The sequence below is a fragment of the Dermacentor albipictus genome, chromosome 3, assembly GCF_038994185.2.
Source record: "Dermacentor albipictus isolate Rhodes 1998 colony chromosome 3, USDA_Dalb.pri_finalv2, whole genome shotgun sequence".
Lineage (NCBI taxonomy): Eukaryota > Metazoa > Arthropoda > Arachnida > Ixodida > Ixodidae > Dermacentor > Dermacentor albipictus.
Genome location: NC_091823.1, coordinates 100,109,041 through 100,122,176, shown reverse-complemented (window position 1 = coordinate 100,122,176; position 13,136 = coordinate 100,109,041). Strand labels below are relative to the sequence as shown.

General features: G+C 43.1%; 1 protein-coding gene across 3 annotated transcripts in view; it reads left to right on the top strand.

The window, feature by feature from the left end:
* Positions 1–104: 104 nt before the first annotated feature.
* The window catches only part of Irbp (Inverted repeat-binding protein), a 29,801-nt gene continuing 16,769 nt past the window's right edge, over positions 105–13,136 (top strand). Inside the window, exons 1-8 of one of the 3 annotated variants that reach the window (XM_065431070.1) lie at positions 105–231; positions 639–738; positions 820–921; positions 2,048–2,122; positions 2,829–2,931; positions 4,154–4,244; positions 6,152–6,335; positions 12,491–12,567. In XM_065431070.1, coding sequence (XP_065287142.1) covers positions 679–738; positions 820–921; positions 2,048–2,122; positions 2,829–2,931; positions 4,154–4,244; positions 6,152–6,335; positions 12,491–12,567 — 692 coding nt within the window. In that variant the 5' untranslated portion in view covers positions 105–231; positions 639–678. Of the gene's footprint in view, positions 232–279; positions 324–490; positions 510–638; positions 739–819; positions 922–2,047; positions 2,123–2,828; positions 2,932–4,153; positions 4,245–6,151; positions 6,336–12,490; positions 12,568–13,136 lie in introns of those variants that run through there. The other 2 variants (XM_065431069.1, XM_065431071.1) reach the window with 2 other exon arrangements.

The following is a 13,136-nucleotide window of genomic DNA, read 5'->3' as shown; positions in this document are numbered from 1 at the left end:
TACTGGTTGGATTTATTTTGTTACATTGAAAAGCTGAACTCATTAAAAGTGTTTAAAAGAAAATTGGACCGTATCAGGATGTTGTTGATTTTGTCACGTGATCCAACGCATGCGTGAAAAGCGGCTGTTTGGATGTTCAGTTCGCGGGTTTGCGCTGCTTGGCGTTTCTAGGTGAAACTGTTGTGGTTCGCTGTAGATTATAGAGTTTAATAGTTTGCGTCGTCCGCAGAAGTAAGTCCAGATTCCTAGGATCAGAGCTCACCTAATAAATAGAACGAGCCGTTGGAGCGTGCGATGACTAAAGTTTGTTGCCGCTTTGCACTGTAGGAGAGCGTGCTGCACTTCTGACAACCGAAACACCTGTTAACTCATCGAAATCTCCTGCAAGCTTTGCCATTAGGCGGTAACACCACAAGATACCTCCCAGCTTGTCACAATATTTTGTGATGACATCGCTGAATTCCTAGCTGATCGTGGTGAACAGTGTTAACTACGGCTAGCCGGTTTTTGTGAGTTGTGTCAGAGCATCGTTGTTCTTAACTTATAGCGTCGGAAATATGGACTAATGTTGAGATATTTCGCATACTGTCTACAGTTCGTTTGTTTCGCTTAATAATGAACTTTTGTTTTCGTTTTAGCAAAATCTCAGTGTACTGCGCGGGTGTGAGTGCAGTTAGCATGGATCAAACGTGGATGCGCCAGGATGATGACGAGAGCGAAGATGAAAGTAGCACCGTGGTACCGTTCCTGTCTTTATCACGCGCGAGTATTTCCATATTCGCATTGTTCTAACCAGCGAAAAATGGCACTTTTTGACAGGACTATGGGCAGGCAGTGGACGGTATCCTGTTCCTTATCGATGCTACAGAAAGCATGTTTGAAGACATCGATGGTGACACTGCCTTCATGCAGTGCATTAAGGTGAAGAAATTTCCTTTTTAACTTTTTGTCTCGCGAAAAGTGTAAAAACATACAGTGCATCTAACACTTTAAGTATACGTAACATGCAGTCTTCAGAATATGCTGCCTTCGATGTTTATGCTGAGAAAGTGCTTTTTCACCTTGCGTGCTAAAAATGTCAAGAGCCCGACCTCACTCCTCCACATATTGAACACATAGCGAAAATATACTTTAACGACTTTGAGAGCCATAATCAGAACATTGTAGGAAGCTACCATAGCCATAATTATCACCTGAATATTCTTTTTGTATCCTTTTCTGGCAAACACATCCTTCACTTATGATAATACAGACATATTTGCCAATTTGCCATTTCAAATGGTTAACATATCAATCTCATTGAACTATAACATTTCCTTTTAATTTTCTTGGAAAGAGAAGCAGATTCATAATATGATTTAACATGTTGTCATAGGTTCCCTTACCAAAAAAAGAAAAACTCACAAATTCTGTGGATCTGATACCCTTGATCCAATCGTTCCTAACAGAAGTTATATGCTCCTGATTCTTCGGTACATTTAGTAAAAACAGCATGTAAAATAAGGGACATAACATAGAAGAGGCATGTATGTCTCTTCTACGTTACATTCCTCATATAGCATGCCGTTATTAGGTGATCATGAGTAATCAAATAGCCCGAGTTTCTGGACTAGTGAAGTGCATGATATTCAGATCTCCCTATCACTCCTAAGAAACCTTGAGATAGCTCCAGCGGCCACCTGAAAAACCCGTGAAAGCCCTGGATAATGCCAAGAGGCTCTCCTGCAGTCTGAACATGTGTACTGCTAGCAAGGAAGGGAGCAGTCCTCCCTTCTTTATTTCAGCATTGAAAATGGAAATAAAATGTATATGCATAATTTAAAAAAAAAGCGAGCCAGTTGTAAGTGGCAGCATGAAGTAATTGAATTGAAGGACTCCATATTATTTGTAGAATATTGTTTTCTTATTTTCTTATCATTAGCCCACAAGAATTTACATTTGTCTCCTGATGCACCTGCATTAGTATGCCAGCAGTGCTTTTTTGTGGAACTTGGGCTTTGTTTTACTTGTTACACGAGTGTTTGAAAGGTTGTTTTTATTAACTTAGGCTGCGAAGTGCACGATGCTGAACAAGATCACAAGCAGTCCAAAAGACCTTGTGGGGATAGTACTTTTTGGCACGGTGAGTAATGGTCAGTTTCATAGCTGTTTGGAATGATTTAATCTTGATTATAATGGACTGTAAAGGAAGATGAAAGCATGCTGATGTCATTGCAATTAATTACCATGCTTTGGAGATTTAATTGTCCTTCCAAACATCACGAATAGTGGTCCAGCACATTCTGTATTTCTTGGTGTCTTGTGATATCATCTTTTGTGACAGATTTAAACCTTTGCTCAAGGTCTCATTGGTGAGGCACCAAAATTTTAAGCTATGTGCGTATGAAGTATTTAGCTATAAGTAATTTCACCATTGAGCACAAGTGTGAATTTTGGGTGAGCAACCTAATCACAACACGAATGTAAATTCTAATTGAAATTAATTTTAGCTGTGCCTAATGTGTTGCCGCCAAATTGTTTGTTTTTTCTTTATTTATCCCTTTATTCCTTTATTTGGAACGTTATTTATTTTATTATGTTTTTAAACTTTATTTGGGAACATTTGTGCACTAATTTAATTCGTGTATTTGCACAAAAATTTGAGTTCGCGGATGCCCATTGAAGTCAATGCCATCTGAAGCTGGCTTTCTCAATTTCCTGTTTCACTGCTCTTCATATCTTTTGAAGTCATCCTAAAGACATGCCTGAACCAGTTTCTTTTCACCAGCCTGCGACAGTGTCTAATATCTTTCACCTGCGGCTTTGCTTTCACTTTTGGCATTAACAAGGACAAAGACAGCAATCCCAATCGCTTCAAGAATGTGTTTGTGCTGCAAGACCTTGAATGTCCAGGTGCAGAAACTGTTCTGAAGCTGGAGAAGCTGATTGCAGGTATGGTAAATGTGACAGACCTCTCCTCCTTTTGTCCTTATTGGTGTATCCAGTATCAATTTGCCCTGTTTCTCTTGTCCACTCCTTTCTTAGTGTGTGTTTTGTGCAGTCTCTTTCTAGTGCAAGGCACTAAAATGGGCTAGTTTTTAGTGTTGTGTAGTGGTTTCCTGTACTGACAACTTCTTATGGCATGGGTTGTTTCACATTATTTATGTGAAACAACCTACACATGCATGCTTGGAAGAAGTATTCAAGCTATTAAAATGGGAAGGCTTAGGAGTGAGGATCAATGGCGAATAGCTCAGCAACCTTCTGTTTGCAGATGACATTGCCCTGTTAAGCAGCACTGGGGACAAGTTACAACAAACGATTGAGGACCTTAACAGAGAGAGTGTAAGAGTGGGATTGAAGATTAATTTGCAGAATACAATATAATGATCAATAGCCTGGCAAGGGAACAAGAGTTCAGGATCACCAGTCAGCCTTTAGAGTCTGTGAAGGAATATGTTTATTTAGGTCAATTACCCACAGTGGACCTTGATCATGAAATTACAGAATAATAAAAATGGGTTGGAGAGCATATGGCAGACATTGTCAGATCTTGACTGGAAGCGTACCACTATCATTGAAAAGAAAGGTGTACAATCAATGTATTGTACCTGTGCTACCATATGGGGCACAAACTTGGAGATTGATAAAGAAGCCCAAGAACAAGTTAAGGACTGCGCAAAGAGTGATGGAACGAAGAATATTAGGCTAGGCATGATGTTAAGAGCCAGGAAGAGAGCAGTGTGGATCAGAAAGCAAACCAGGGTAGCTGATATTATAATTGACATTAAGAGAGAAAAATGGAGCTGGGTAGGCCATATAATGCGTAGGCTAGATAACGGGTGGACCATTAGGGTCCAGAATGGGTACCAAGGGAAGGGAAGTGCCGTCGAGGACGGCAGAAGACTAGGTGGGTTGATGAAGTTAGGAAATTCACAGGCGCAAGGGTTGGAATCAGTTGGCGCAGAACAGGGTTAATTGGAGTTCTCAGGGAGAGACCTTCGTCCTGCAGTGGACATAAAATAGGCTAATGATTATGAGTCTATGACTGTGATTTACCAAGTTCTTGGTATTCGTCATTTGTTTTGTTTATTTAATGCATTCACTTGATAGTGGATTCAACTTGTTTTTCATGGTGGTGGTGTCTGTCTGTGTACTTAAATCCTTTGCCTAGATGGCCCCAAGAAGTTCAAGCAGGAGTATGGCCATGGCAATGTCAACATGGCTGATGTCCTATGGACCAGCGCTCTTATGTTCTCCAAATCGTGAGTGGATGCCTGCCAACTACCTCAAGCTTGTTCTGCACTTTTACAAATGTTATCTCGGTATTTATGAAAATTTTGTTCGCAAAAAAGCTTTTCTGTTAGTATTAGATCTCCGAACATTCCATCAGGAGCCATCTGATGGTGAAAAGGACACAAGCAAGGTACTTGCTTCAAGAAAATTTTTACAGACAAGTTTCTGAAGCAGATAATATCAGCTACAGCAATGTCGCTGAAAAAGTCACTGTGATATAAAAACAATGTACTTATCAGTCTGCTGTTTCAAGTTTTCTGCTGCTGGTGTGCAAGTATGTCTAGAGCTAAATCATGCTATTCCTGCCCTCTTCACCAACCCCTCCTTGGTGGGAGGTTCATAGGATATTACAAATGTTAAAATTCACTGTTTAGGAGGTGTGTGAGCACCCTCACCTTCACATAGAATGGCTGGCTAAAGGGGCCTTGTAGTCTCTTAGGACTGCATGTACTTGAGCAAATGTTCATGTTTGCAATCTTGACGTTGTTCATGTTTGGTTAAGAGGCTGCCACATGCAGAAAACATGCAGCTTGCACCTGGATGACTATGTCAAAACTTAATAATGTATTCTTAATCACCCTTGATTGTCAGTTACCAATTAGCCCAACTTTCAGCAATGTAGTAACTGCCGGTACTGTTGGAAATAATGAATTTAGGTGCATTTCAGTGGGGGTGATGAAGTTACGTGCCCAGAATTCAGCGCAGCCAGCGTTGAGTTTAATACAAGCCGCATATTTTGCATTCACATTTATAGAGCTTCAGTGTTTTGATGTGTACAGCATGATTGGTTGTATATCCGAGTTCGTTATAACCAGAGTTCACTGTATCTTGGTATTGCCTTGTCCTCAGAAGCAAAAGTTTTGTAATATATTTGTAAATGGAGCTGGCCAATCAGGAAATAAACTTTGTATTAGTGAACCAGATTAACAAGTTTATTTGATACAGTAGAACCTCATTGATATGATCCTGTTTTGTACTATTTCCTAGCACGAACGTTCACTATCGAGGACACAAAAGATGAACCAATGCAGTTATGCTTCTTTTTTACCGGTTATTACGTTCACGGTAAACACCATCTTTCAGCACTAATGTTCAGTACATCGTCAAACTGCGATCATATTGTATGTTTTCCGGCTGCTAGATCCCTTGTGAACAGCAGCCTTCCCGCACTGCTCGCCCGCCTGTGTAAGGCGAAAATACTGGCATGCGCTCAGTCCCATCTTCCATGACCATCAAATGTCATCGCGGGTCGTCGCACATCTCATTCACAGCTATTGCCGCTGACCCTGTTGTATTAACCATCCTAACCTATCTATTTCACCGTAGCATAATGCCATTGGAAGCATACTGTACCCTTTTAATAGGCGATAACTCAAACACTCCGCCATTACTAGCTGTTCTCTGCTGCAGGCATCATGTGTCACTTTGATAACGTCGTATTCCAGTGTCGCCTACCAACTTGATTTCGTTTCGGTTTCCTGTTGCCATATGCAATAGCAAAACGACAAAACCTGTCTCTGGCCTCTTCGATCCCATCTTGCGCACACTAGCAAGGACCCGAATTACCACCAAAACTCGGCCAATGGGGCAGCCAGCCTCCATGGGCGGGGTGACAGCCGAGCAACAGTGTTTTATAGCCTGCCACCATCCCATCCAGGCAAGGAAGCGAGGAACACGAAATTCAAGAAACGCAACGGTGCTGTGCAACTATTGTGAATGCTTGAAACGCCACACATTTGATACATAGCTTTACCATGCAAGATTAAAGGAAGGCTCAAGTTTGCTGTGGAGCCTGTGTGCTTTAGCAGGTTGATGATTGCTGGGTTATATTCTGTGTTGCATGAAATGAAAACAAAAAAATGAAAACGCTCCACAGCCGTGCGGGGCAGCGGCGAGTGCTGGTGCTGACAAACCAGGATGATCCTCACAAGGGCTCAGCTGACCTTGACGACAAGGCAGTGGTCAAGGCCAAGGACCTTGCCCAGTCGGGCATTGAACTTGACCTGGTTCACTTGAAGCCATCTGGAGACAAGAAGTTCCGGCCCCAGATCCTCTACCAGGTATGCCTTGCAAGTGGTTCATTGGGAAGATCACGTGGTTTTATGCGGGCCGCCACAGTGTTACAAGACTAGCTACTTAAAGAGACTGAAAATTTTGTACAAATGTACTGAGTCGTTAGGATAGGTCCTTCTGATCATTAAGTGACACATCTAAGTACTCTGCATAAAGCATGTAACTTATTATAAGGTTTTAAAAATGAGAATCACTACTGATCGCAGTGGTGCCAGGCCCTTGAGTTTTCAGCTGCCCTGTCATCATATACATAGCGGAAACTCGCATGACGTCAGTTGGGCGAGCTATTCGATTCACTGCCCATGTCAACGTTACTAGATTACTTTCAGTTGTCAAACTCCGCCGCGGCACCTGGCCCCTTTCTGTCGCGCCCGCGGGGTGGCGCGCGCGACACTGTCGGCCCGAAGGCGGGTGGTGCGAACAACGTTTGTGCGGGTGGACAGAGACGCCGATGCGTGCAGAAGCGTGCCACGTTTTGCTCGTGTTTCTTATTTGTGTGCCAGGAAAATGCTGCACGCCTTGTGAGCAAATATACCTGCAATGGAACAATGAAACGGCAATGAAACAAGAAAAAACACGAGAACGAGACAAAGTGATAGCTAGGGAGGGCGCAGCGCTCTTCCTATCACTTTGTCTGTTCTCGCTCCTGTTTTTTTGTGTTATTAAATGTCGGCGAGCATTCTACGTCAACATAGTTTATCAGCCCACCACCTTTGAACTTCGTGCGCATTTCCTAAGGGATATAAAATTGTTACACTAATCATGTCAGGTCATCAAAGATTTTTTGGAACTGCTGAACTTGACAGAACAGAATGCAATTCAAAAGAACCTGAAGGTTTTTGCACCACAACAAACGACAGTCACTGCGAGTAACTCTGATGTAGACTTTAGACATTGCCGATGATCTGCCGCGTCCAGGTGTGCTCTATGTTTCGACAGCCAAGTTACATCAAGATCCACTGGAGGTAAGACACACTGTTCACATTTGTTGTGACTACATTCAGATTGCACTGTTTGCTAGGAAATTCCCTCTCACGTTTCTTTCAGCAATCCATTAGACTAGTGCGTTCCTTCGGTTGAGATGAGTCCCATCCTACTATAACCAACTTCACGCAGATATTCCGCCTTCTAAACCTGTATACACCTGTTAAAACAGCGCTACGTGGTAGTGTGGACGGTGTGCCAGGACCTGTGCTCGTCAGCATCAATGACACATTCAAGCGGACGAGAGAAGCCTGCAAGTAAAAAAAGTAGTCTTCGCAATGCCATTGAGGCGACGTTGATAAGTTGCCTGGAGCGAAGCAGCTCACCAGAATGTGCTTGCAATGAGCATAGCAATGAGCAATGAACATGGGGGACAATGACGTTGTTTATTATCTGTGTGGATATGTTATTCGTAAAGTCACAAAGGGTGCCCCATGGGATCTATGCATAACGGACATAAGCTTTGAAACCCCAGCAGTTGGCTGTGACAGTTACTTGAGTGCAGAAGTCTCAAGCAAGGTTCCTTAAAGCACCCGATGCCAAAGATACTGGGCTCTATGAAGACTGCTAACAAAAGTGTGTTGGCTTCCCTGGATGAGGCAGGCCTTTGCGGAGAGATATTTTGGAAGGTTTTAGATTATCTAGAGGGGTGCTGCCTCCCTCTTCTTGGTTGTGCAGCGCATATGTTCGCGTTCACGTGCGAAGTACTGAATTTCTTCATTGTTATGCGGATGCAGTTTTACTTCAGGGATGCAAACTTTCGACTAGAAAGCAGTCATAAGGTAGCTGTAGCAACCAAGAAAGCGCGTCTTTTGTGAATATCGATGCATAATGCTTAGATTCATCAATCCGGCGTTGTACTGGTCCTATTCTTTTTTTCATGTGTACATAAAACATTCCACTAACGAAAATCCTCACTCTCCTGTTCATTCGCCTATTAGCTGCTTTTTACAGAGTGCACAATGTAAAAAGGCTATTCTTTGAATATTTAGCGCCACGAAGTGCAGCAAAACAAAAAAAAATTGTGGCATTGAGTCGGCGGCGCGCTGCTGCTTTGGGAAGCTTCCGCAGCTAACCGGGCCAACCATGGCGGCAGCGCCACCTCGCGAGAGGAGACGGCAGAGGGTCACCTTCTTGCGCCGCTCCCAGGCGGAGTTTTACAACTGAAAAGTATCTAGTAGCGTTGGCCCATGTTGCGTCATCAATAATTTTTTCCAAGATTATAGTGAACGAATCTTATTCGTAATAGCTGGAATGTTGGTTAGCTTGTTTCTATTAAAAAAAAGCCATGGCAAGAGAATACACAACAATTTATCACTACAGTCAAACCTTAATCTAACGAACTTCAATGTAACAAAATTTGTGATGTAACGAACTATTTTCATTTCCAGATCTTAGTTGCATTGAAAACCATGTATTTTATTTTGCAATTTAATGATGTAATTCTGTGACGCAGTTTCGATTCAACAAAGTTTTCGGCCATCTCAAGCATGAACTTGGAGCATGTATGGCTAATCAATCTAGCAAAAAAAAACTATAAAAATGTCGGCCGAGGCAAAGGTTATTTCGAATGTCCTTCTGCATGAAAAGTTTCAGCACCAAAACCGTTCTCAAAGCGCATGTGCTACATTGGTAAACAACTTGCAGAGGCAGCAGGGCATGTGGCAGCTACCAGCACTCAGAGAAACACGAGAGCCGACTATGCCTTCTGCACAGGAGGGATGGGGAGGGAGTGAATGCATGCATGGTAACGTGATCAGGCACTCAAGCACGTGATGAGGGGAGGGGGCACGCATTTTGTGTTTCCCACACGTTGGTCGCATAATCTCAGGTTTCCAAGACACGGTGTGAAGCATTCGCGTTGTGACTGCAAGTTCGCGGTCATAGAGTGAGATCTGTAATGTTTGCCTTAATGTGTGTGACGCTGATAAAACTACAAACCATACCTTGTGTAGTTGTCTCTTTGCTATTGTCATCAACGCTCCGCCTTCCTGGCAAAACTGTGACTTTTCCTTCATTTTCTTTTTTGCTCAGGACGAATACTTTTTGGCAGAGCATATCTTTTTGTACTTTTGCTTTTAATTTGCCAGTGCCAGCTGCAGGCACTAAGTGCAATCACCCATGGTGTCCAAGATTGACGGCACCATGCTACACAGCAAGCTCAAATCTCGGACGCCATTAGCTCCGTCAATACATTACTCCCAGCGCGATCTGATCTGCACTGCATGAACTGGTGCTCATAACCGCATTAATATGGCCCAACCTTCTTGCAATTTGTTTATAAGCGCTTACGAACAAGATACTACCCACGAGGAAAGTTCTGGGAACTTGTGAAGTTGTTTTTAATGCTCAAACTTTCAAACCTCGAATTAACGAAATTCGCAGTTTAACGAAGTTTTTCGCTGCAAGTACAACTTGGTTATATCGAGGTTTGACTGTACACTCAAGCACTTTGGCTCACAGCAAATATTGTCTGCTTGTGTTGCAGCAAGTTTCATATTAATGTGAGCTGTGCGGTCAATGTTTGTTTTGAGGTTTTTTGTTCTTTCACGAGGACCAGCCCTTGTTGCATTGTAGGCTGCAAATCTAACGATTGCCAGCATGTCGAGCTGCGACATCAGGCAGGTAAAGTGGCTGCAGCGCATCAGGCTGTCGGTATCCGATTGAAGCCAGGATCTTCGCATTTGTGGCCATCACTTGACGCCGGGAGATTACTAGTGCAGCAGAGGATTTTAGTATGTTTCGTTTTCCGGTAAATGCCGGCAGGCTGGGCGTTTTGCAGGTTAAGTGGGGGCGCAAAGGCGAGTGACCTGCAGAGTGCAGCCACCTGGTGCCATAGAGCTCAACCAGACAAAAAGAGCCAATATATCAGTAACCAGGTATATTCTACTCTGCTGCTGGTGTAAATTTTCAGCAGCAGCATAATCATGAGCACACTGCCTCTTTAAATGTTTCAAATGTTTTACTCCTGATCACAGAAATGTTAGCTCTCTGTTTTGCTGGTTGGCATCAGGTGACAGCGCCGTGCATGCTATCTATGTTTACGCCTCTGCCCATCCGCCATAATGTCCAGATCGTCTGCATTTACTGGATTACCGGACATGCTAAGCGCTGTGACAGAACGCTTGCAATGCATGCTGCTCGGAAAGTGCTCGCTGGGATCGACATCCATGTGGCTAGCGGAGAGGATAAAGACGCTTCAGGCGCGGACTCCAAGACATCCGGAAGTAGACGTCACGACGTCACATCAGGACGCAGAGCCAGTGAAGGTGGAGCTTAGCCCTGACCACTTAGCGAACGAGTTGAAGAGAAAAAGCATGGCTAGGGAGAAGGGTAACTTGTAATCGCCCATAGTCCTCTTAATATGAGATGCTTCACTTAAACTGTGGTGCAAATGTTTTACTTTAGCTGTACCCAAATACACGTCTGCCAAAATTATCCAAACCATTTCAGGTGCCTATAACTGCCAACTACAGTTGAAAGTTACGCAGTTCAAATTAGTGGCAGTGAAGAAGTGACAAGGCCAGCTACTTTACTGCTACCTGCAGTACTGGGCATGAGAGGTATTTGAGAACATTGTTACAACTTGAAAGTTACTGGCAACATATTGCAGTAAAAAATCAAAATATCTGTTCCAAATTTTTTACATTTCTTTTATCACTGTAGTCATACACAGCAGTCTACATAGTAGGTTTATGTTGGGAACTAGGGACACCCTGTCTGCATCGTACATACTATTCTAGGGACACTGTATTGAAGGTGATGTGGCCGCACATGCTCACAGCCAGGCATTCTTGGGTCATACAGGCCCTGTGCGAGCAAGCAAATCGAGTACTTGGGAGTGGCGGATATTGGCATTGTGCATAGAAGCACGGCTAGCTCTTGATTCTGACCCTAATTGGCCTCTCAAAGTTCTCACTCACCATGGTTTCCACCTGTTGGAGAAGCTCAACCATTTGAACAGTATCTGAGCACAGACAGCACCGTTAAAGTAAAGCTTTTTTTGCTGCTTCCCCCCCGCATTTCTAGGTGGTGGCTGCTGCTGTCTTGCAGTTCCCACATAGAGCAGAAGCTTGTTGATATGACCTCGTTTCGTACAATTTCCTGGCACAAACATTCACAATAGGGAACATGAGAAAATGACCCAATAGTGCACTTGTGCTTCTTTTTTTGCCCATTAATACATTCCCAGAGAACACTATCTTGTGACACCAACAATTCAATACTAGCAGTACTAGCCTGCCCGTGTCGTGTAAAATGCCAGCACATGCTTAGTTTTCTCTTATGGTACTAGCGAATCTTCTCGTCGGTCGTCGCACATCACAAGCTGTCGCCACCAACCCCATATATGGCAAAGTGCTGTTGAAAGCATATGCTGGAGACTTTTAGTAGGTGATAACCCCAACGTGCTGCGATTCCCTGCTGCATGCAGGCAGCATGAAGCGAGTTTCATGTTTCATTCTGGCAGCCTTGTATTCTGCCATCACCCACCAGCTCGATTTCGTTTCGGTTTCCTGTCGTCGTCCTAAAACGCTATGCAATAATAAAACTACAAAGCGCGTTTCAGGCCGCTTAGGCCCTACCAGCTCAACAGCGTTAGTGTCTTATGCCGCACTGACTCCCACTAAGTGGGTAAGCAGGGCATGTGAAAACTTCCTGCTAAAATACTCTGCCCGAAGAAGCTGCTGACCTTGGCCGAATTCAAGGAGTGCAATCATGAAGGGGGGAGAGGGGGGGGGGGTTGTAGGGGCTGTAAGCTTGCCGAAGTCATAAAAACAATACGTGTCTTGGATCCCTTAGGCCCTACAAGCTCAGCACACGTTGGCATCTCATGCTGTAATGATTTGCACAATGCTTCGCATTACGTATATATCAACTACGTTTGAGTCAGCCAAATTTTTAATAACTTCTGGTCATGCGTTTTGCCAGTTAATGTTTTTTCTCACATTTTTTTTTTCCAATACATATGAATGAGGTTCTATTGAACTCTTTCCTGCATGCAATTTTTCACTTTGGTTTGTCAAGTTGCATATTCAGGTATGCCTTTTGTGCATGTATGCATATTTTATGAGGTAAATCAGTATAAAAAATTTTGATGGTAGTTCTTGTTTGAGTTAGCACATTACTTTTGCTTATATCACTTTTTTTTCTTCAACAGAACCTGGTGACCAACAAAGAGAACTATGAGGATGCTTTCCCTGAAGCTTCTGAAAAGCTGGAGGAACTTTTACTGAGGTATGCAGCACATTCGCCATCCTACAATAAAGCAATTCTTGGCTTTTGTGATAGTTTAACTTGGATATGTAAAGCTCATTGGGCAAGGGGAAGATGTTCAATGTTTTGAAAATTCATTGTACCAAAATAATGTTAGACTAAGCTGGTAACTGAAACCTCCATGCATCTTTATATGTTAATGGGAATCGTGACAAATGAAAAACTAATAGCTGGCAGATCCAGTACATCTAGGTTGGAAAGCATTATGAGAGAACAGACTTCATACCATACCACAGCAGCTTCATAACATAAGCCCACTTTTGTTAAGTAAAGTTTAGAATATTGTTTTATCCTCGTTCTTGATACTGTACTTGTCATTATCGCTACATGCAGAAGAAGAGAGCTCATGTAAGTTACGTGACATTGGTCATTATTGTGGCCTGTCATGCCATGTCAAAGGCATGAAGAAAGAGTTGTCCTCGTCTTCTGGACACAATGCCATTAGGCAAGTGAGCCTGTTGCCAACAAGGTGAAGAGGTGCTTCACTGCATCGCACAAAAGCTTAACATAGCTAAGGCAACAGATGATGG